This window comes from Myotis yumanensis, unplaced genomic scaffold, assembly GCF_028538775.1.
Source record: "Myotis yumanensis isolate MYYU_CA2020_CCGP unplaced genomic scaffold, mMyoYum1.0.hap1 SCAF_1, whole genome shotgun sequence".
NCBI classification, from domain to species: Eukaryota; Metazoa; Chordata; class Mammalia; order Chiroptera; family Vespertilionidae; genus Myotis; species Myotis yumanensis.
The window spans coordinates 163734945-163760300 of NW_027223752.1; the positions used below are offsets into that span (position 1 = coordinate 163734945).

The window sequence follows — 25356 nt, forward strand, 5'->3', positions numbered from 1 at the left end:
GGCTCATGTGGATCCATTAGTGGAGCGTTGTCTCATGCACTGAAAGGTCACCAGTTTGATTCCTGGTCAAGGCACATGCACAGGTTGTGGGTTCAGTCCCGGACCATATGGGAGGCAACCAATCAATGTTTCTCTCTCTCTTTCTTTCTCTCTCTCTCTCTCCCTCCCTTCCTCCCTGGTCAGTGTAGCTCAGTTGGTTACACCATCCTCCCATGCACCGAAGGGTCTCAGGTTTGATTCCCAGTCAGGGCACATACCCAAGTTGCAGGTGTGGTCCCTGGTCTGGGCACATATGATTCCTGGTCAGGGTGTATATGGGAGGCAAACGATTGATGTTTCTCTCTCACATCCATGCTTCTCTTTCACATCCATGTTTCTCTCTCCTTCTCCCTTTCATTTTCCCTTACTCTCTCTCTAGAATCAGTGAAAAACATATCCTCAGGTGAGGATTAAAAAAATAAAAATAAAAGGAAAAGCAAGCTTGGCTAGATAATGAGTAAATAGTGATTGTTTGAAGCTTCTGTAGATTTTCCTCCCAAGCCCATCTGTGCTTTTAAATCTGGGGGCAAAGGTATAAAGTCACTGTCATCTCTCCTTTTCTTCTTGAAAAATTTGTAGGAACTAGTCATCGTCCATGAGTAAAACAGTCCAGGTTTTGGAGGAAGAAATTACAACTATGGAAAGGGGAAAGGGATGAGTAGAATGTACCTTATGGTGTTGAACTAGAATTGAGGTTGGAGATATTAGTATGTAATTAGTGTGTATGTGTACACATATGTGTACATGAGTTTGTGTACCCTTGTGTGCCTGTGTGAGTGTATACATGCAAGGATGTACCTGTGTATGATGTGTGCTAATTTTGTCCTTTGATAGTGCCTAGAAGCAATGACATATTAGCAGCAAACATACTTGGTACCCAGATCTTGGTCTCTACAAAAAGACTGATTCCAGAGTTAGGACATGGAAAGCACAAGTGAGTATGGAATATATTGTGCCAGGAAGTAAAGAAGTGCTCAAAGAATGATAGAAACATTTCAAAGGATGCAGTGGCCAGGTTGAATCAGCTCTTGTGAGCCAAATCTGGGGCAATTTGAATATTAAAATAAAATAGTAACAGATTAGGGAACAAAATAAAATTCCATAAGTTTGTACTGATATCAGTAAATAAGTAAGTAAGTAAATAAATAAATAAATTTGGGAGAAGAGAAAGCCTTTTAAAAAATATTAGAACTGATGATACTTTATTTTTTAATATATTTTTATTGATTTCAGAGAGGAAGGGAGAGGGAGAGAGAGAGAGAAATATGAAAGATGAGAGAGAATCATTGATTGGCTGCCTCCTGCACACCCCTTCTGGGAAAGGGGGTTGAGCCTGCAACCTAGGCATGTGCCCTTGACTGGAATAGAACCTGGGATGCTTCAGTCCACAGGCCGACGCTCTATCCACTGAGTCAAACCAGCTAGGGCGAGAAAGCCCTTCTTACAGTAGATCGAAATTCAATTTAGTAATATTGGGACAAATCAGTATCATATGCCTCCTGATCCAATTCACTGAGAAAGACACAGCATCGCATCTGTGGTATTCTTCCCCAAATCCGATGAACCTAAATTGATGGATATGCTAAAAATAGTTGGCTTGCTTAGGCTGTGTGGCGCGGTGGTTGAGAATTGACCCATGAACCAGGAGGTCACAGTTTAATTTCCAGTCACGGCACATGTCCGAGTTGGGGGCTCGACCCCCTATAGGGGGTATGCAGGAGGCAGCCGATCAGTGATTCTCTCTCATCATTGATGTTTCTATCTCTCCTTCTCCCTTCCTCTCTGAAATCAATAAATATATAATGAAATATTTAGGCATAAAGGGACATAATGTCTCCAAATTACTTTTTTAAAAATTAATCTTCATTGCTGAGATTATTACAGATGTCCCTCTTTTTCCTCCTATATCTCCCCTCCACCCGTTCCCACCCCACCCCAGGCCCTCGCCACCCTACTGTGCCCATAGGTAATGCATACATGCATATAAAATCTTTGTCTAATCTCTTCCCACACACCCCTCCCACACTCCCTTCCTTCCCTCTGAGAATTGTCAGTCTGTTCCATTTCCATGCCCCTGATTCCATTCCATTCACCAGTTTATTCTGTTCATCAGATTTTTTATTCATTTGATTTTTAAATTCACTTGTTGATAGATATGTATTTGTTGTCACTTTGTTCATATTTTTATCCTTATCTTTTTCTTCTTCTTCCTCTTCTTGAAGAATACCCTTCAGCATTTCATATAATATTGATTTGGTGGTGCTGAATTCCTTTAGCTTTTTCTTGTCTGTGAAGCTCTTTATCTGACCTTTAATTCTAAATGATAGCTTTGCTGGGTAGACTATTCATGGTTATAGGTTCTTGCTATTCATCACTTTAAATATTTCTTGCCACTCCCTTCTGGCCTGTATAGTTTCTGTTGAGAAATCAGCTGACAATCATATGGGCACTCCCTTATAGGTAACTGTTTTTCTTTTGCTGCTTTTAAGATTCTTTCTTTGTCTTTTGCCCTTGGCATTTTAATTATGATATGTCTTGGTGTGGTCCTCTTTGGATTCCTCTTGTTTGGGGTTTTCTATACTTCCTGGACTTGTAAGTCTATTTTTTTCACAGGTAGGGGAAGTTTTCTGTCATTTCTTCAAATAGGTTTTCAGTATCTTGCTCTCTCTTCTTCTGGCACCCCCATAATTCGGATGTTGGTACACTTGAAGTTGTCCCAGAGGCTCCTTACACTATCTTCATATTTTTGGATTCTTTTGCTCTTCTGGATGGGTGTTTTTGGCTTCCTTGTATTTCAAATCATTGATTTGATTCTTGGGATTCTCTAATCTACTATTGAATCCCCTGTATATTATTCTTTATTTCGGTCAGTGTATGATTAATTTCTGACTGGTCCTTTTCCATTTTTTTGGCATTCTCACTAAGATCCTTAAAAGTCTCACTAAGTTCCTTGGAGGTTTCTAGAAGATTCTTGAGTAACCTTATAACTGTGGTTCTGAACTCTATATCCAGTACTTTGCTTTCTTCCATTTCTTTCACTTATATGTTTCTTTGTCTCCGCATTTTGGCTGCTTCCCTGTGTTTTTTTCTATGTATTGGTTAGCTTCTAAGTCTCCTTGAGTTGATAGAGTGGCCTTGTGTAGTAGGTGTCCTATAGGGCCGTCGCTCAGCCTCCCCAATCACCTGAGGTAGACACTCCTGGTGCACCCCTTTGTGGGCTGTGTGCACAGTTTTGTTGTAGTTGTGCCTTAATTGCTGTTGTTGTCACTGAGAGGAATTGACCTCCAGGCCAATTGGCTGTGAGGACCAGCTGCAACTACAGTGGGAAAGCTACTGTGCAGGAGACACTCTTATGGAGCAGTGGGGCTTTGGTGCTCAGAGAGTCTGCTCCTTGAGTGTGTTGCTTATGGATGTGTAGAGTTATAATCTGGTATGGTCTCACACTGACCACTGGTACACTGGCTCTTGGGTCTCCAGGGAGGTGCAAAGTCAGCCACTGCCTGGGGCCATTCAGCAGGAGCTACAGAGATCTGCAGATTCCTCCTCTTTGTATCAGGTTTGGAAGTGCCCAGATGAGGCCCAGCTGTGAAGCAAGGCAGGGTGGTGCTGGTGCCGATTTTGGGGGCTTTTATTGACAGGTTTGGGGCTCCCTGACTCAACTGGAGCTTATTTGACAGGTTTTTAGCCTGAGAAAGGACAGACCATTCATATGCAAAAGCCACTACACACAGCTTGGGTGTGGTTGTAAATTGGGTGGGGTGGGATCTCAGGGAATCTCCTGGGTGGAGCGAACAGAAATGGCTGCCAGTCAGCCCTGCACTGGGGAGGTCCCAGCATGGGAACTATGACTGCCATGAGCACCTCCATCTGGAAGAAAACCACCCCATTGTTCCGGCCCCAATGCCAGACAGTCCAATTTCTTCTCATATGTGTCTGGGTCCTCCAGAGCCTCGCCCGGCACTGGAGCTCAGAGGAAGTAGGAACTTGTAAATTCAATTCATGGTGCAGGCCTTTTAAGAGGAGCAGCTGTGTCTCCAGCAGCCTGTGTGTCACTCAGCCCCAATCCGCACTGGTTTTTACAGTCTGTAGTTCTTACGGCCCATAGGGACTTCTTTCCCCAGCTCTGGAACCCTGGGCTGCGGGTTTGGTGTGGGACTGGGAACCCTTGCTCCTCTGGGCAGCCTCCGCAGAGGCACTCTCCCTCCCAATTAAAAAAGCGGCACACCCGGGTGCCAGACCAGCCCATTTTGCACCTCCGCACCTCCTACCAGCCTGTGTGCTTTTTTTTTACTTCTCTAGTTGTAGTATGTCCACTCAGCCAGCTTTCCCGTGGTTCTGACTAATAGTTGTTCTGTATTTTAGTTGTAATTTTGATGTGATTATGGAAGGTAGCAAGTACAGGTGTTTACCTATGCTACCATCTTGGTTCTCTCCATCCCCAAATTACTTTTATTTTTTCATAAATCTTTATTGTTCAGATTATTACATTTGTTCCTCTTTTTCCGTCTAGCTCCCCTCCCCCCAGTTCCCACCATACCTCCTTGCCATTACCACCCCCCCACTGTCCCCATCCATAGGTGTACGATTTTTGTCCAGTCTCTTCCTGCACCTCCCATTCCCCCTTCCCCTCGAGAATTGTCAGTCCACTCCCTTTCTGTGCCCCTGATTCTATTCTATTCACCAGTTTATTCTGTTCGTCAGATTTTTTATTCACTTGATTTTTAGATTCACTTGTTGATAGATATGTATTTGTTATCACTTTGTTGTTCATAATTTTTATCTTTACCTTTTTCTTCTTCTTCCTCTTCTTAAAAAATACCCTTCAGCATTTCATATAATACTGGTTTGGTGGTGATGAACTCCTTTAGCTTTTTCTTATCTGTGAAGCTCTTTATCTGACCTTCAATTCTAAATGATAGCTTTGCTGGGAAGAGTAATCTTGGTTGTAGGTTCTTGCTATTCATCACTTTGAATATTTCTTGCCACTCTCTTCTGGCCTGCAAAGTTTCTGTTGAGAAATCAGCTGACAGTCGTATGGGTATTCCCTTGTAGGTAACTGATTTTCTTTCTCTTGCTGCTTTTAGGATTCTCTCTTTGTCTTTTGCTCTTGGCATTTTAATTATGATGTGTCTTGGTGTGGTCCTCTTTGGATTCCTTTTGTTTGGGGTTCTCTGCGCTTCCTGGACTTGTAAGTCTATTTCTTTCACCAGGTATGGTAAATTTTCTGTCATTATTTCTTCAAATAGGTTTTCAATATCTTGCTCTCTCTCTTCTTCTGGCACCCCTATAATTCAGATGTTGGTACGCTTGAAGTTGTCCCAGAGGCTCCTTGCACTATCTTCATTTTTTAAAAAATATATCTTTATTGATTTCAGAGGGAAAGGGAGAGGGAGAGAGAGAGAGAAACATCAATGATGATAGAATCATTGATTGGTTGCCTCCTGCACACCCCCAACTGGGGGTAGAGCCCACACCCAGACATGTGCCCTTGACCAGAATCAAACCAGGGACCCTTCAGTCCATAGGCCGATGCTCTGTCCACTGAGCCAAACCAGCTAGGGCCTATCTTCATATTTTTGTATTCTTTTTTCCTTTTGCTTTTCTGGTTGGGTGTTTTTTCTTCTTTGTATTTCAAATTTTTGACTTGATTCTTGGGATCCTCTAGTCTGCTGTTGGATCTCTGTATATTATTCTTTATTTCAGTCAGTGCATGCTTAATTTCTAATTGGTCCTTTTTCATATCGTTGAGGGTCTCCCTATATTTCTTAGAGGTTTCTAGAAGATTCTTGAGTAACCTTATAACTGTGGTTTTGAACTCTATATTCAGTAGTTTGCTTTCCTCCATTTCTTTCATTTGTGACCTGCTCTTTGTCTCCGCATTTTGGCTGCTTCCCTGTGTTGGTAGAGTGGCTTTGTGTGCTAGGTGTCCTATAGGGCCCAGTGGCTCAGCTTCCCCAATTACCTGAGGGGACACTCTTGGTGCACCCCTTTGTGGGCTTTGTGCACAGTCTTGTTGTAGTTAAGCCTTGATTGTTGTAGGTATCACTGGGAGGAATTGACCTCCAGGCCAATTGGCTGTGAGAATCAGCTGTGTCTGCTGTGGGAGAACTTCTGTGCTGGAGACACCCTTCTGGGACAAGACTTGCTTCAGTGGGGCTTTGGTGCTCACTGAGTCTGCCCCCTGAGTGTGTCCCTTATGGATCTGAGGAGTTGTAATCTGGATAGTCCCACTCTGACCACTGGGTACACTGGCTCTTGGATCTCTAAGAAGGTGCTAATTTAGCCTCTGCCTGAGGCTACCCATCAGGAGCTACAGAGAGATATGCAGATTCCTCTTCCTTGTTTGGGGTTTGGAGGTGCCCAGATGAGGCCCAGCTGTGAAGCAATGCAAGCTGCTGTGGGGCCTTTGGCCTTTTTTTGGATGTTCTGGGTCTCTCTGACCCAGCTGCAGTTTGTTAGGTAATTTTAGATTGCAAAGGGCCAGGTTATTCATAGGCAAAAGCCTCTGCGCACAGCTTGGGTGGGGCGGGGTCTCAGGGAATCAACAGGGTGGAGCAAACAGCTATGGTTGATCCTCAGCCCTGCCCTAAGAGGCCCTGGGTCTCAGTATCCCACGGTAATCGCTGCAAGCACCTCTGAGAGAAAGCCGCCCTCGAGTTCTGCCCAATGCCAGAAAGTCCAGTTTTTCCCCATATGAGTCTGGGTCCCCAGAGACTCACCCGGAACTGGAGTTCAGAGCAATCGGGAGCTTGTGTCTCCCTCCTGATTGAAAAAGACAACCGTGTCCTCAGTTGCCAGCCCTTTCCCTTTTTTGAGGATTCCTCATGAAGGAAACTCTAAGAGCCTTTGAAAACTCAGCCAAGATTATCTTTGGTCAGGAAAATTTTATTTAATTTCCCTAATTGTGGTTTTCATAGTGCAAACTTTTCCTGTTTTCTTGTCCAGTATTATAATTCCTTTTTAATTTCCAGGGTCCAATGGTAGTGTTTTCACTCTTTCTGTATTTGGTGTTGTGTGTGTGTGTGTGTGTGTGTGTGTGTGTGTGTGTTTAATGCTCACTCTAGGATATTTTTCCCATTGATTTCCAGAAAGAATGGAAGGGAAGGAGGAGTTGGGGGGGCGGGTGATAGAAGGAGAGAGAGAGACAGACAGACAGACAGACAGACAGACAGACATCAGCATGAGAGAGACAAATCGATTGGCTGCCTCCCACTCATGCCCCTACTGGGGTTGGGGAACCTGCAACTGAGGAATATCCCCTTGCCTGGGAATTGAACCTGTGACCCTTCAGTTTGCAGGCCAACAGTCCAACCACTGAGCTAAATTGGGCAGGGCTACATTTGGTGTTTGATTGTAGCTTTGGTTCGCTGTGTGCATTCACCATTGCCATATCGGAGCCCCTGCTCTGCTACGTGAACTCTACTCCTAACTATCTTCAACTTCATCTTGTGTCCTCTATGCCAGTGGTTTTCAAAAATGAGTGGGCATCAAAGCCACCTGCATGCCTTGTTAAAATACAGAGTGCTGGATTCTCCTCTTAGAGCTCCTGAGTCAGTAGGACTCAGGGATAGTTAGCTGCTTGTTCATACCTTTCTTAGTTAATGGCATTGATTACATCAGTGAGGGTTTCTTTTATAGGTTCCTCTTGATGTGCTGTTCTAATACTTTTTAATTGGATCTAGTTTCCCCTCTGTCATCTCTAATCAATCCGTCTCTCGTGTGTGTGTGTGTGTGTGTGTGTGTGTGTGTGTGTGTAGCTTAGCAGTACCATGGTTTTAACTTCATACTACCAAAATCTTAAATCTGCATCTGTGATGCTTTCCTGTAAGTTCGCATAGCTGGTTACCTAAAGGTTGTGGGATAGAGTGGGAGGAATGAAAATAAAACTCAACTCTAGAAATTTGGCAGTGGGCCAGAATAGATAGGTCCATTAAAATGCTAGACTCTGCTCTATGATAAAATGTTCCTTCCTTTGGAGGGAACCAGAATCGACCTTGGATCTTTGGACCTCTTAGGTAATATTATGTTATTGGTGACTGGACAGTCTCCATTCAGCCACAGATCAGTGATTCCAGAGAACATGAGAGACATGAAGTCCCTAGAGCAGTGATGGCAAACCTTTTGAGCTCGGCATGTCAGCATTTTGAAAAACCCTAACGTAACTCTGGTGCCATGTCACATATAGAAACTTTTTGATATTTGCAACCATAGTAAAACAAAGATTTATATTTTTGGTATTTATTTTATATATTTAAATGCCATTTAACAAAGAAAAATCAACCAAAAAAATGAGTTCGCGTGTCACCTCTGACACGCGTGTCATAGCTTCGCCATCACTGCCCTAGAGTAAAAGGCTAGGTCTATTCAGATGTTCTATTTCTTCATGATTTAGTCTTGGTAGGCTTTGTATATCTAGAAATTTGTCCATTTCATCTAGGTTACGCAATTTGTTAGTGTACAATTGTTCATAGTACTCTCTTATAATCCTTTTTATTTTCTATTGAATTTATTGGGGTAACATTGGTTAATAAAATTATATAGGTCTCAGGTGTACAATCCTAAAATACATCATCTGCATATTGTATTGTGTGTTTATCACCCCAATCAATTTAATTTTTTAAAACAAAGATAACCAATTATATTATTAAGATTTGTTATAAATAGTCCATTTTTTTCAGCTCTATCATAAATTAAGTTGCCATATTTTGTCTCTTTTTAGGCCATTTTATTTCATTGATTTAGTTTCTATCTCTACACCATAATTTAGGTAGTAAGTACTGATAGCTAATAGAGCAAAGGTAGTTTGGGAGAATTGACATCCTTATGGTATTTAGTTTTCTTACCTGAAAAGTAAATCTTTTTACTTATTTTGGTTTCTTTTAATAAGTTTTATCATTTTCTACATATGGGACTGACAAGTGTTGGAAGCTACCCCTTGTCTTCACTATCAGAGAAGTGTAAACAAGGAGCCCAGAATGTTGGTGAACCTTGAGCCCTGGCAAGGGCCAGAGCTATGCACTGATTGTTTAGTCAAGACAATGGTAGCTCAAGCAATTTCCTGATCAAATAGTTTCAGAGTAAATCTTTACTAATATTTACTGACCTTTAAGATAATCTGTCTGTTACCAGAATTGCCTGCCTGATTAAGGGCTATATGTGTATCCAAAATGAAATAAAAGGTTGGCAAGGTCTGGGCACCAGTGAATTCCTTCCCCTTGCATTGGACTCTCTGCTGGCCCCCATTATTTCCAAATTATTATTTCTTTTCTCATCTCTGTCATTTACACGAGGCCCTTCTCCAGATCCTGAACCCTGAACCACACAGGATGTGGTTCACATGGCAAGTTTTGTTGATTTATTATTAAGTACTTAATTTTCGATTGTATGTACTTTTGTAAATTAATTGTGCATTCTGCAACCTAGCTGAACTCACTTATTCTAATTATATTTTGGTAGATTCCATAGGATTTTCCTATGGAGATGATTATGTCATGGATTATTTGAGTATATTTCATAATTCTATTTCATCTCCTTTATTAGCTTACTAAATACAACTTTTGTTGTATTATTTAGTGGTTTATAGTATACATCTTTACCTTTTCATGGTTTATCTCCAAGTGACATTATACAACTTCACATCCTACATAATAAAGAGCTAATATGCAAATGGTCATCACACCCTCATGCCATCATGCCGTAACAGCTCAGACACTCAACACTGGGGAGAGAGGAATGGGGACCAGCCAAGCTGAGGCCCGGGAGAGGGACAAACTGCCCGCTCCGAGGTCCTGGGCAGCTGTGGCTGCAGCCCGGGTGAAGCCACCCGCCCATGGTCCCCTGTGGCTGCAGCTGGTCCCAGCAAAGCCAGCTTGGGTCCTGGGTGCCTGCAGCCGGCCAGAAGGAGGGAAGCTTGGGTCCCGGGTGCCTGCAACTGGCCGGAGGAGGGAATCCTGGGTGCAGGGCGAGGCAGAGGCAGTTAGAGGCAATCAAGCCAGCAGGGGAGCAGTTATGGGCGATCAGGCAGGTAGGAGAGCAGTTGGGGAGATCAGGCAGGCATGCAGAGATGGTTAGGGGCGATCAGGCAGGCAGGCAGGCAATCAGTTAGGAGCCAGTGGTACCAGATTGCGAGAGGCAGTCGGACATCCCCTGAGGGGTCCCAGATTGGAGAGGGTGCAGGCCGGGCTGAGTGACCCCTCCCCCCACACACATGAATTTCGTGCACCGGGCCTCTAATATATATATATGTATGAAGAGCCAGTATCCATAAGATCCATAATGACCAAAGGCTCTACTGAAAACCAGGCTGCACATGCAGCATGCCAAGTGGGCTGAACTGCTGCTGACCTCTCGGAGAGAGAGAGAGGCAGGGACTTTCAGCGGGGACTTGCGTGAAGCTGTCTCATGGCACCCCACATCCCTCCCTGATCAACCACTGCGACTCCAAGCTAGCGAGGGCCACCTCCAGGCCACAGCCCCAGGTCTCACACCCCATCTCAGGCCTGAGAGTGCAGCGCTGGGCAGGGGTGACCGGGGGTCCGGGAATGTGGCACGAGGGGCTGGTGTGGTGTGGGGGGGCTGTGTTTACACCACCAAGTTCTCCGCTTCCACCCCGGCCCATGCATCCTTACTCCCTCCCCTTGGTGGCCCAGCTCCTGCCTATATGCTTGCCGGGCAGACCCGACTGCACCGGGGAGTGAGCCATGGCGATCGGATGGCCACTTGCTGGGACGGGATGGCCGGGCCATGGCTATTCACAAGGGCAACAAGGACTGCAGGGCACCAAGTCTGGCTTTGGCGGGGCCAGCGGGAGCCTGAGGCCACCCCAGCCCCCACAGGTCCCAGGTTGGACAGTGGTTCAGCAGCGAGTGGTGTCTTCATGCACGGCACCCAGAGGTGGCCATGAGCTGCTGAGATCCTGCCCCATGCTTCAGAGAGGGAGAGGAGGTTCGCAGCCACCGGCGCCCTAGGCCGCACCACCTGCACCACCGCCTGCCAGGCTGGCAGGGTCCAGAGCAGGCGAGCTGCTCCCGCCCCCCCCAGTGGTGGAACAGGGAGGAGGGTGCTGGATGCAGGGAGGGGACCTCAGCCAGGATCCTCCTGGCACAGGGAAGGGGCCTGGCCTGGGCTCGTGGGGAGCTTAGGAAGTCTGGCTGAGCAGGAGCTAGTTCATACCAACTCTTACTCTGCCATCTTCCTCCAGCTCTCCAAGCTAGCCCCCCTGCCCCACCTGCCTGGGGTAATGGGCTCTGGGTGACCTCCCTGAGCACAGACTGTGGACCCAGAAACCTCAAGGAAGAGTGCCCGGCCAGGACCGGGCAGGGGCCAGTGCAGAACTACCAGGGTAGAGCTGCTTCAGTGTCTCAGTAAAGTTTGCAACAGACCCAAGGAGGAAATTGAGAGGGGAAAGGCCAGGAGGTGTGAATTCCCAGCGTTTTAGCCACTTGAAAACAGCCCCACTTGGAATGTGAGGTGGCTGTACATTCAGCTGAGAAGTGAGAGGGCTGAACCCCACCATCACTGGGCTCCTGTTGGTCCAAGGCCCGAGCGTCCACCATGACAAGGAAAAAATGGAGGGAGGGGCCTGGAGGAAGAGAGGACAATTGAAGGAAACCGTGTCTAGACTTTCCTCAGCCCTCTCTCTCTTTCTGCTGCCTACAAAAGCCCCAGGCCCGGCCACAGTTCTGTCTCCACCTTTTAGTCCCCTATTCTCCAACCACAGAGGAAAGAAATAAGGAAGGAGTCTGTGCTGCCTTCAGAAAGTATCTATATACCTAATTGGCCAATTGCCTCCCACAGAGGGGGCCAGACTGCGGCTTAGGCCCGCTCCCCATGGGCCTAAGTCAGATGTCTGAATGCTGGCTTAGGATGTCGTAAGCTGGCATTCAGACATCCTTAGCATTGCCTTGGAGGCGGGAGAAGCTCCCACCACCGCCACTGCACTTGCCAGCTGTGAGCCCAGCTTCTGGTTGAGCGGCACTCCACCAGTGGGAGTGCACTGACCACCAGCGGGCAGCTCCTGCGTTAAACATCTGCCCTCTGGTGGTCAGTGCACATCATAGCGACCAGTTGTTCCATCATTCAGTCAATTTGCATGTTACCCTTTTATTATATAGGACTAGTGGCCAGGTGCACAAAATTCGTGCATATTAAAAGGGAATTAATTAGAGGAAATATTTTAATATTGCTATTTGCCCTTTCTCTATAATAGAAGTGTCAGAGATGAAATAAAATTAGTAATATGTATATGAAAGTCTCCCTCCTGTCAGAGTCTGGGGCATGCTGCGGGACCCAGACTCAAGTCCCCGCCAACCCACTTGTGCCTTGAAATTCTGCGAGACCCAGACCCAGCGGGGGTGGGGGCACAGACTCAGGTCCCCCAGCCCGATGCCAGGCGGGGGGCGCAGCCCCAGGTCCCCCATCAAGCCCCGCTGGGCAGGGGGTGCAGCCTCAGGTTCCCCATCAAGCCCTGCGAGGCGGGGGGGTGCATCCTCAGGTCCCCTGCCCTGGCCTCAGGTCCCCCAGCCCCGGAGCGAGGGTGCAAGGACATGAGGGCGCAAAGGCATGACAACCATTTGCATATTAGCTCTTTATTATATGAGGATGGTAGATAATGCATTTGATTGTATCAATAACCTTTCATTGAGGCTTTAATCACATCTTTTGATACTTCAATGATAATTTCTCTTTACATTCATTCTTTTATAACATTGTTCCCTAGATATTCAATGTAAGCAAGTCTCACCTTTTAAATAAGATTGTAAGCTCCTTGATGGTGGTGGATATATTTTAAAGTCCTCTGGTTTTCACAGTGCTAAACCTGACATGCGATGGTGTTTTCTGAAGTTAGTGGCTTGTGAATATATAGAGTGCAATGGAAATAGGAGTAAACTTAAGGTTCTTGAAATATCAAAACTCTTAAATTGTCTAAAAAACATATACAGCAAGTCCAATGATCATTTAAATGAAGTCACTAAAATAGTGTGTAGGGCCACACCTGTTTTTACTTCCCAGAACTTGTGAATCAGGCTTTTTACCAAGTTGGTTTACACAATTTAATACAAGTAAGTAGCTCTGGCCTAGTCTCATTTTTGGAGTTCAAAAGTTATCAGGTTAGCATGCCCCTCCCGTTCTTTAAGGAGAGTCAGAGCCCATTCTAATATTTTATTTCTCTTATTCTACCATTTAAATGCCTACAACATGCCAATTGTAGGATACCATGTAATTTCTGCTCTCAAGAAATGCAGTGTGAAGCTGATGTATTTAATGTGTAAAGGGCTCTGTGTTCACAGTAATCTGTTTTCTTTCATAATTTTTCTAGTTGAAATGCCAACCAAGCCAACACACTTCCTTCTGGCACTCACTATAAGTACCAAGTTCAGGTCATTGCCCTTAATCTTTCTGTCTCAGGCTCATTTACTGAGCTTCCCAATCTACTTTTTGTGTGATAGGTAAATTCATCATAGTTCAAGTCCTTAAATAATGCTTTTTCAAGGCTTGGATGAGTTGAATGAAGGTTGAGGAGAAAATAAAAGGGAAAGAATGAAATACATTTTATATTTATGGAACTCAGGAGGAAATCTGCCCCCCCCCCTTCCTTATTGACAGTGTCTTGGTTCAGGATTTCATCACCACTTACTAGAACTATTGCAAAAGCCTCCAACTTAGCTTCCTGCCTCCAGACTCTCTAAACTACAGTTAATTCTTCACACTCTTTACACCCTTATGCCATTCAACTCCAATGATGTCTCCTTTGCCCAGAAACCTTCAGTGGCTCCCTACAATACAGGAGAAAATTAAATCTTTCCAAATAGAAAGTATTCAGATAACATCAATCCTGTGTAATGAGTAACACTGAGTGATTCCAAGAGTATATACTTGGGGATTTTATACATTTATTCAAACAGTTATATACTATTAGAGGCCCGGTGCATGAATTCGTGCATGGGTGGGGTCTGGCTGGCCCTCTCCTATCAGGGCCCGATTGGGCTGGGCCAGCCGAGAGGAGGGGCTGTGGGCAGTTTGCTGGCCGCCTCGGCCCCTGGTCGAACTCCCAGTCAAACTCCCAGTTGAGGGGACAATGTGCATATTAGCCTTTTATGATATAGGATTTAGTAAAATCATTTGGCAAAATTGATATAGCCCAAAACAAGTTTGTTGAAGTGATGATTTGATTGAAAAAGAATATCCCCAGAAACACTGCCATTTTTTAGAATTTGAGGTGTTTCCCCTCGCCTTTTTTACTCTGTGTAGCTAGTTTTCATCCAATTATTCCTACTCTGTGTGTTTAGAACATCAAACATTTTGAAACAATCTAAATATTTAACCATTTAGAGGCAACTGAAGCCTACACACAGCTCCAACAATAAAGAATTGGGTTTTGTTTTTTTTTTTTTGAGAGAGAGAGAGAGATGTGAGAGAGAAACATCGATCAATTGCCTCCTGTATGTGCCTGGACTGGGGATTGAACCCACAACCTGGGTATGTGCCCTCATTAGGAATGTAGCCCGCCACCTTTTGGTGTACCAGATGCTCCAACCAACTGAGCCACACTATCCAGGGCAATAAGAATTGTTTAAACAAATTGTAAAAGATGATAAAATGGGAAGTATGGGAAGATGGCGGCATAGGTAAACACCGGAGACTGCCGCCGTGGACAACCACTTCAAAAATACAACTAAAAGTCAGAGCGGACATCAACCAGAACCACGGGAAGGCTGGCTGAGGAGAGTCTCTTCAACTAGAAGCAAAAACAACAGCATTCCGACGCTCAGCGGAGGCGCAGTGTGGAAAATTTAAAGGTACGGCGGTGCGGTGGTGAGGGTGCGTGCGCAAAGCGGGCTGGCGGCTGAGGGCGCGATTGTCGTTTTCAATCAGGAGCGAGTCTCAGACTCTGGGCTACAGATCCGGGCGAGTCTCTAGGGACCCAGACTCAAACGGGAGAAGCGGGACTGTCTGGCTACGGCCCCTCCGAGGTTTGCAGCGATTGCTGGGACAGAGAGGCAGAGCCCCTGGGGACGGACTGAGAGCGGCCATAGCTGCTCCCTCCCCCGGCCCTGTTGAGCCCGCCCCGCCCAAACCCTGCGCACAGCCATTTGCCTATCGCCTCAGGCAAGGGCTGGACTAGCACCTCCCCTGAGGACTGAAGTTTTCCCACAGCTGATTTCCACAGCCAGTCGGCCTGGTGGTCAAATCCCTCTAGTGTTAACTACAACAATTAAGGCTTGGCTAGAACAAGACTGCGCACAGAGACCACAAGGGGGTGCACCAAGAAAGCATAAAAGATGCGGAGACAAAAAAACATGACAGAAATGGAGGATATGGAGCTAAGAATCGCAATTTTGAGGGCTTGCCATAAATTTGTGCAGAGCCTCACGAAAACTAATGAGACCCTCGATGCTACGATAAAGAAATTAGAAAGTAAGCATACACGGACTGAAATAAAGAATATTATACCCAATAGCAGACCAGAGGAGCACAAGAATCAAACCAAAGATTCGACAAAAAACACCCAATTGGAAAAGCAAAATGAAAAAAGAATCCGAAAGTGTGAAGATAGTGTAAGGAGCCTCTGGGACAGCTTTAAGCGGACTAATATCAGAGTCATTGGAGTGCCAGAAGATGAGAGACAGCAAGATATTGAAAACCTATTTCAAGAAATAATGGCAGAAAACTTCCCCCACCTGGAGAAAGAAATGGACTTACAGGTCCAAGAAGCGCAGAGAACCCCAAACAAAAGGAATCCAAAGAGGACCACACCAAGACACATCATCATTAAAATGCCAAGAGCAAAAGACAAAGAGAAAATCTTAAAAGCAGCAAGAGAAAGAGGCTCAATTACCTACAAGGGAATACCCATACGACTGTCAGCTGATTTCTCAACAGAAACTTTGCAGGCCAGAAGGGAATGGCAAGAAATATTCAAAGTGCTGAATACCAAGAACCTACAACCAAGATTACTTTATCCAGCAAAGCTATCATTCAGAATTGAAGGTCAGATAAAGAGCTTCACAGATAAGGAAAAACTAAAGGAGTTCATCACCGCCAAACCAGTATTATATGAAATGCTGAAAGGTATCCTTTAAGAAGAGGAAGAAGAAAAAGGTAAAGATACAAATTATGAACAACAAATATGCATCTATCAACAAATGAATCTAAGAATCAAGTGAATAAATAACCTGATGTACAGAATGAACTGGTGACTATAATGAATCAGGGACATAGAAAGGGAATGGACTGACTATTCTTGGGGGAAAAGGGGTGTGGGAGATGCGGGAAGTGACTGGACAAAAATCATGCACCTATGGATGAACTCAGTGGGTGGGGAGTGAGGGTTGAGGGTGGGGTGGGAGCTGGAAGGAGGGGAGTTATGGGGGGAAAAAAGAGGAACAAATGTAATAATCTGAACAATAAAGATTTAAAAAAAAAAAAGATGATAAAATGTATGTATAGTATGCACAAATGTTATATGCAGTGACCTTATAATAATTTATTTTGAGCAATTTGCAAAATATGTAAAGTCATGAAAACATTGCCAAACAAGGAGATCAGCTATAATTTAAAATGAATGATAAAAACTCCAAAATTCTAGATCTTGATTGTGTTATTTTGTGGTTTTATTTTACTTTTCTTATTACAAAACAATTGAAAATATTAGCACCATCCTCTAACCAACTGAGCTAACTGGCTAAGCACAATTCAAAATATGATAGAAAAGCGAGAAAAGGCAGACAAACACACAGACACAATCCATATCTCTCTGCTTAATACAGTTTACTTCTAGATCTTCTAGTAAAAACGGAACCATATGATGCATACTATTTGAAAGCAACTCCATTGTATTTATGCAGTCCTCCACTGTTAAACATTTAGGTTGATTTTTAAAAATCCTATATTTTTTGTACATTTAAGTTTTTATCACTTTTTTGCCATCAGTAGTAGCACAAAGCAATAATAACTAGATAAAACTGATTTGAAATAAAATAATAAAAGGTTTGGGCAACGCCCCTCCATAGTTCTGAAAAATGGTTTAAATTTTTTTAATTAAAAATTTTTATTGTTGACACTATTACAGATGTCCCCTATTCTGCCTCCCTGTTTGCCTACATCTACCCTGACTCCACCATCTCTCCCTTTTCCCTCCCCAAACTATTGTCTGTGTCCATGGGCTGTGCATATATGTTTCTTAGCTAATCCCTTCACTGTCCTTTATCTAGTCACCTTCATCCCTCTCCCCTCTGTCAGCTGTCCATCTGTTCCATGTATACATGCCTCTGATTCTATTTTGTTTGTCAGTTTATTTGTTCATTAGATTCCATATATTAGTGAGATCATATGGTATTTGTCTTTCTCTGACTGGCTTAATTCGCTTAGCATAATAATTTCCAGGTCCATCCATGCTGCCACAAAGAGTAAGAGTTCCTTCTGTGTAGTATTCCATTGTGTAAATGTAATGCAGCTTTTATGTCTATTCATATACTTGTGGGCACTTGGGCTGTTTCCAGATCTTGGCTATTGTAAATAATGCTGCTATGAACATAAGGGTGCATATATTATTTCTGATTGGTGTTATGGGATTCTTATGATATATACCCAGAAGTGGGATTGCTGAGTCAAAAGGCTGTTCCATTTTTAATTTTTTTAAGGAAACTCCATACTGTTTTCCACAGTGGCTGCACCAATCTGCATTCCCACCAACTAGGGTTCCCTTTTTTCCACATTCTCACTAGCACTTGTGGTAAGTGTGAGGTGAGACCTCATTGTCATTTTAATTTACATCTCTCTGATGATTAGTGATGTTGCTTACTTTTTCATATGTCTTTTGGCCATCTGTATGTCCTCTTTGGAGAAGTGTTTATGCAGGTCCTTTGCCCATTTTTGGATTGTTTGTCTTCCTGGCGTTAAGTTGTATTAGTTCTTTATATATTTGGGGGGTTAACCCCTTATCAATGAATCATTGGTGAATATGTTCTCCCATATGCACTAACCACCAATACACTAACCACCCCCCAATGCACTAACACTCTGTACAAACCAGCACTAGTGAGCAGGGAAATTCATCTTTAAACAAATGACCTGCCCAAGATGATGAATTTCCCTCCAAATCAGGCCTTTTGAATAAGAACAGACAGATGCAACTTGCTGTCTGTAAACTAGCAGGAACAGATCTGAGACTGTATTATTTTCTCACCTAGGGATAAGAAATGGGCTGCTCTTTATACTTTACTAGAGGCCCAGTGCATGACATTTGTGTATGGATAGGGTCCCTAGAGGCTGCCAGCTGCCAGTGGCTGGGGTCTCCCTTCCCACGGTTGGTTGGCTGGCCCCGCCCCCTGGTTGAAATCCCAGTGGAACTCCTGGTTAAGGGGACAAATTTGCATATCAGGCTTTTATGATATAGGGTTATATAGGATAACCAGGATCATATTACCAAGTAACAAATTTAATAATTTGGATCTCTTCTACTTAAAAAATATTAGGTATCCTCTGCTCTGTTAGCTCTTTATCCATTTTACCAATACCACATTGTCTTGATTACTGTAACTTTATAATTAGTCTCAAAATTAGAAGTGTTGTTCTTCGAATTCCATTCTTTTTCATTTTTTTTTGGGTTATACTACATCTTTTGCATTTTCTCTTTTTTTATCTTTTGCATTTTCATTTGAATTTTGGAATCAGTTTGTTAATTTCTACAATAAAGCCTGCTGGAATATTGATTTGTGGAGAATTGCCACATTAATGATATTAATTTGCCCATTCCATGAACATGGTATATTTCCCCATTTGTTAGATCTTTAAATTTCTCTCAGCAATAGTTTGTAGGTTTCAGTGTACAGGTGATCTTTTCTAGTCTTTTTTTTCTTTTTTAGTCTTTTGTCACATTTATCCCTAAGTATTTCACACTTTTTGATGCTATAGCAAATTATACATTTGTAAAAAATTTCATTTTCCAATTGCTTATTGCTAATATATAGAGCTATAATTGATATTTGTATATTGGTGTTTTGTCTACTGCAAGCAATCCAAACATAAAGGGACAGCTGATGCTTTGTGTGTGTGTTTTTTTTAAAGTTATAATATCAATTCAGCAGAGATGATCTTTTCAACAAATGGTGCTGTAACAATTGGATAGTTATATACAAAAGCAAACAAATAAACAAACAAAACAAAAAGAGACCAAACCAAAACAATACTGCTATTGGGAATGCAAAATAGTACAATTACTTTGAAAAATGGTTTGTCAGTTTTTTTAAAAAAAATTAAACATCATGTGTCATATGATCCAGCCACTCCTAGTCATTTTCTCTCCTAAAGAGAAATAAATGCCTATGTCCACACAAGAACCTAAATGTGAATGTTCATAGCAGCTCTATATGCAATAGCCCCAAACCAAAACAATGTAAATGTCCATGTAACAAGTGAATGGGTAAACAAACTGTGTGACATCCATGCAATGGAATAGTACTCAGCAATAAAAAGAAAGGAACTATTGATACAAGTTACAGTGTGGATGGATTCTTAGAGTAGTTACAATGAAAGGAAGAATCCAGGCAAGAAAGAGCATATACTATGGTTGCATTTATATAAAATTCTAGAAGATACAACAAATTAATAGTGACAGAAAGCAGATGGTGTTTTCCTGGGTGACAGCCCGTTGGGAGGTAAGGAGTATGAAGGACATGAAGAAACTTCTGGTAATGATGATTATGTTTATTCTCTTGATTGTGGTGATTGATTCATGAGTGTACACATTTAACTTTAAATTTATCAGATCGTTCAATTTAAATGTATGCAGTTTATCTGTCAATTATCCCTCAGTAAAGCTGTTTAAGAAAAACTAAGAAACATGAGGAGTTATCAGATGGTAGCAAGAACCTTGTGAGGTTAAAGAGCAATGCTGTAGTTGATGAGCTTTAAAAATCTTGACTGCAGTTTTGCTCTCTGCACTTTGACAGCTCATCTTTGCTAGGTTCTAACTAAAGCTGCATTTCCTTTCACACTGTGCAATCGAGTTGCCCCAGGCCACTGGCTGTTTCCTACATCTCCTCAGGAAGCATGCAGGACACTGGTTAGCCAGTTGGGAGGACCTGAACAAACCACCAACATAACACATTCTCAGATATGGGAGAAGTCCAAACATAGTCTTCTGAAAACAAAACTTCATGGAATCCACAGAGCTATGGAGTTAACACCAACCCAGCCAGGATGGATGGCTCTGATCAGGTACTGGCTAGACTGGTCTGACTGACTGACTGACTGGATGTAAATGATTGGGAGTCTTGCCTTAAACACACACACGAGGGGGAAGGAAGTAAGAGATCTTATGGATTTACTAATCCCCGAGGAGCCCATGGATGCCTTTCAGTGGGTCCATGACCCCAAAATCATATGCAAGTTTTGTAAGTATATGTATTTATGCATTTTTTTTTTCTGGGGAGAGAGTACATAGCTTTCATCAGACCCCTCAAAGAACTCCCAGACTAAAAAGATTAAGAAGAGCCAACGTGGATAAATCCAGACACATCTATTATTTCTTCTTCCTCCTCTCTATCTCCCAGGAGAAAAATGTACTCGTCACTTATTCTATGCTTTCCGCTGAGATTACATCTATGTGACCTACACCAAACCATCACCAACAATTTCATTTCTTCGCCTTTGCCTGGGAGCATTACTCCATGCTGCCCCACTCTCCTGCGCCCTGGCACAGTTCCCAGCTGCTTAAGAATTGGAGTTGTTTCCAGGTTCCCAGATGTGCAATCTGGCCGACGCCTTTTCTCTCCCCAGGGACGCAGCCCCTAGCCGATGCTACTACCTACGCTTGTTATTTGCTTTTGTCTGAGGGTATTAATGGGGTCGTCTTCCCCGACCTCTGCGGGGACTGCCTGCTTTGCACCATTTGTACAGCTTTCCTTCTGGGGCTGGGAGAACCGCGCTCATGGTTTCTCGGAATTGCTGTAAAGCTCCAACTCGGATACCCCATTGCAAGCCCCGGGTTTCCCCCTTTGCCATGGAAATCGGGAAGAAGTTGTATTAAAAGCCTGGCCTCGCAGCTCCCTCTCTTGGGGGTGGGTCGGGGCGCAGAGACTGGCGCTCTGCTCCTAGCCACTGCTCCCTCCACGTGCTCCCCGCACGCGGGTGCCGCGCCCCCTCCCTGGCCGGCGGTTCACCCTTTCCTAGCCCACCGATTGCCCGCCGCTGTAGGTGGAGAGCTCAGCGCAGTCCCCCTGCGGCTCCCGGGCCTCCTCCCGCCGCCCCAAGGGCGCACGCCTTTCCCTACCCCGCGTCTGCGGCGGCCGGAGCAGCAGTAGCAGCAGCACGGGGAGTTCTCTGGCCCAGCAGTCCCGGAGCGGGTGGCGGGCCATGGCCTCAATCTCGCCTGCGTCCTCCCCTCGCCCGGCACCTGCAGATGCCCAAGGGTCCGGGAGGAGGCAACGGGCACAGTTCTCGGGACTAGCCGCCCCGCGAGTCGCATTCGCTTTCGCTTTTACTTTAGCCCCCGGAGGGCTGGGGAGAGGTGAGAAGCGTGACAGATCTGTGACTCAGCATCCCCTCTGGAAAAAGCCCCGGCAGCTGCAGGGGGTCCTAGTGCGGCCGCGGCAGTCCCTGGAACAACCGAGCCGCGCAGAGCCGAGTCCCGGACCGTCCCCTGCGGAGGACTGGATCCCTGCCCCCCCCTTCTCTCCTCACCTCTCGACCAAAAGCACAGTGGGTCTCGGGTCCCAACGCAGAGGGAGTGGGCAAAGCCATTGGGAAGCAAGGTCATTGAGTAAACTCGGCAGGTGGGCGTTCACACCTGACTTCTGCTCCAGTCATTGACTTTGTATAGCTTGTCTTCTCCTGTCCCTCTTACTTCACCTTCCAAGTTTCCCTTCATTCCTAGACCATGGGATAGTCAGTGGCTCTGTGCTCCCTGGGTGAGTGGCTCTGCGCTCCCTCCACCAATCTGATCCAATTATGGTGGGTGACCCCGGAGGTGTCGCCCCAGTGCGGCTGGCCGGGTCACCTGCAGGGAATCGCAGTCCATGCCACCTGTTCACGCCTGCTGGAGCCGTGTTTACTGGAAACTAGTACAGTTTCACAACGAGGAAATTGACACTGACACAAATCATAGCCATATTCGAATTTTGTCAGTTTTCTGTGCATTCATTTGTGTGTGTTTAGTTCTGTGCAGTTTTGTCAAACACACACACACACACACACACACACACACACACACACACACAGAGAGTAGATAGATAGATAGATAGATGAGATCTGTAACCACCATTGCCAAGACGAAAGTGTTCCCCTCCCAGGATCTCTCCTGTTACTCTTTTATAGCCACAGCCACCTTCCTCTCTCCCCCTGTCCCTGAGCCCTGGCAACCACTGATCTTTTTCTCCATCTCTATAATCTTGCCATGTTATATAAATGTAACCATACAGTTTGTAACCTTTAGAGATGGGCTTTTTCACTCAGTATAATTCCCTTGAAGTTCATTCAAGTTGCTGTCCTTTTTATGAGTAGTACTGATAGTTTCTTTTTTAAACGTATGAATCTCTGCCATCCATACCCAAATAGCTCTGCTTTCATATATGTACTAGTGGCCCAATGCATGAATTGGTGCACATTGAAAGGAAATTAATTAGAAGAACTATTTTAATATAGCTATTCGCCCTTTCTCTATAATAGAAAAAATTGAAGAGGATGCAAATTCACGATCGACCATGTCAGATGGAAACACACACGTGCGATTGGTGCCAGCGAGAGCTTTATATGTATCACACATGTGTGAGTCAACTTAGCCTTTTATATATATATATAGCATAAACTTGCTTAATTAGACCTGCTTTCTGATTTAGCTAAACTTTTTCCAGCCCAGTGAAGCACCCCGACTTCTCTTTCAGGTAATTGTCAGCAACACAGCAGTAAATATCAATATGAAGCAGATTATTATTGTAGATCACTCAGGGAGAACAAAGGGTAAAATATTAACCTGTAGCAGTGTTTGACTATATTCTGTACAGTGAGAAAACCTGAAGTCATTTTCCAGGTGCATCATTTCTTACTTCTTTTCAATGGGGTCAAGTTTCTAAGCTTTCGCCGAAACCGGTTTGGCTCAGTGGATAGAGCGTCGGCCTGCGGACTGAAAGGTCCCAGGTTCGATTCCGGTCTAAGGGCATGTACCTGGGTTGCGGGCACATCCCCAGTGGGAGATGTGCAGGAGGCAGCTGGTCGATGTTTCTGACTCTCTATCTCTCTCCCTTCCTCTCTGTAAAAAATCAATAAAATATATTTAAAAAAAAAAAAGTTTCTAAGCTTTCTAGATCACTCTTTTCTGGCTAGTGAAAAGAAAATAGGATTCCACCGAGTCTCCTATCTACCTACTCCAGGACTTCCGTGAGGATCAAATGAGATGAGGCACTGGAAAATGCTTCACAGACATTTGGTTAAAGTGTAAAATGTTTCCATCTGGCTATAAAGCAAGTCTTGTTCCTGGGCTGAAGAAACTGCAAGGAGGCTAGTCACTAGGGAGAGGAAGCCAGGCATTGCTACGTGATGTCATTACCCAGATGGTCAGACACTTAGCATATTAATCATATATATATATATATGTATTAGTTTCCTAGGACTGCCACAACAAAGTACCAAAAACAAGGTGGCTTAATCAAAAAATTAATAGAATTAATAAAAGAATTTGGTAAAGCCCAGCCATTGTGGCTCAGTGTTGAGCACTGACCAATGAACAGGGAGGTCATCGGTTGGATTCCTGATCAGGGCACATGCCTGGGTTTGGGGCACGATCCCCAGTAGTGGTGTGCAGGAAGCAGTCAATGGATAATATTTCTCTCTCATTGATGTTTCTGTTTCTCTATCCCTCTCACTTCCTTTCTTGCCAAAAATCAACAAAACTATTTTTTAAAATTCGGTAAAGAAGCAGGATACAAAATTAATATATAGAAATCTGTGGTGTTCCAATATACTTATAACCAACAATCAGAAGGAGAAATGGGGAAAAAAAACTTCATCAAAAAGGATAAAATAGGAATAAATTTAACCAAGGAGGTGAAAGACCCCTACAAAACTATGAGACACTGAAGAAAAAATTGAAGAGGATGCAAATAATAAATGGGAGGATATATTGTGTTCTTAGATAAAAAAAGGACTAATATTGTTAAAATGACCATATCACCGAAAACTATTTATAGATTCAGTACAATTTCTATCAAAATACCAATGTCATTTTTCTCAAAAGTAATCCAAAATTTATATGGAACCATAAAAGTTCCTGAATAGCCAAAGCAATATTGAAAAAGAAGAACGAAGTTGGAGGTATCAATCTTCCTGATCTCAAACTATACTACAAACCTATAGTAATCAAAATAGTGTTGTACTAGCACAAAAACAGACACATAGATCAATGGAACAGAATAACAATCCTAGAAATAAGTCCTCACTTTTATGGTCAGCCAATCTATGACAAAGGTCACTAATCTAAACACTGAAGTAATGACAGTCTTTTAAACAAGTGGTATTGGGAAAACTGGACAGATACATGCAAAAAAGAAAGAAGAAAGAAAGGAAAGAAAGAAAGGAAGGAAGAAAGGAAGGAAGAAAGAGAAAGAAAGAAAGAAAGAAAGAAAGAAAGAAAGAAAGAAAGAAAGAAAGAAAGAAAGAAAGAAAGAAAGAAAGAAAGAAAGAAAGGAAGGAAGAAAAAGAAAGAAAGGAACTCATTCTTATACCATAAACAAAATAAACTCAAAATGGGCTAACAACTTAGATGTAAGGCCTAAAACCATAAAACTCATAGAAGAAAACAAAGGAAGTAAACTAGCTGACATCAGTCTGAGTAATATCTTTTGAACACATCCCCTTGAGCAAGGAAAACAAAAGAAAAACTAAGCAAATGGAACTACATCAAACTAAAAAGATGCTGTCCTTTGCCCTTCCTGACACCCCCTGAGTGAAGAAAACAAAACCTTCAACAAAACAAAAAAGCAAACTATTGACTGGGAGAATTTATTTGCAAATGATATGTCTGATAAGGAGTTGATATAAATATATAAGAAACTCATGCAACTCAATAACAACAACAAAAATTCACTATGATAAAAAAATGGGGAGGGGACATGAAAAGACATTTGTCCAAAGAGGACATACAGATAGCCAACAGACATATGAAAAGATGCTCAACATCACTAATCATCAGGGAAATGCAAATCAAAACCATAATGAGATACTACCTCACACCAGTCAGAATGGCTATTATCAAGTCAACAAATAATACGTGTTGGTGAGGATGTGGAGCAAAGGGAACCATCATGCCAAGATCTCCCATTG

The 25356-nt window shown here is 43.6% G+C and overlaps 1 protein-coding gene across 3 annotated transcripts in view; it reads right to left on the reverse strand.

Moving 5' to 3' along the window:
* Window positions 1-21995, reverse strand: part of IL15RA (interleukin 15 receptor subunit alpha) — a 41698-nt gene extending 19703 nt beyond the window's left edge. For 2 of the 3 annotated variants that reach the window (XM_070391462.1, XM_070391447.1), the window contains exon 1: window positions 21314-21445. In XM_070391462.1, coding sequence (XP_070247563.1) covers window positions 21314-21398 — 85 coding nt within the window. In that variant the 5' untranslated portion in view covers window positions 21399-21445. Of the gene's footprint in view, window positions 1-21313; window positions 21446-21723 lie in introns of those variants that run through there. The other variant, XM_070391455.1, reaches the window with a different exon arrangement.
* Window positions 21996-25356: the final 3361 nt, after the last annotated feature.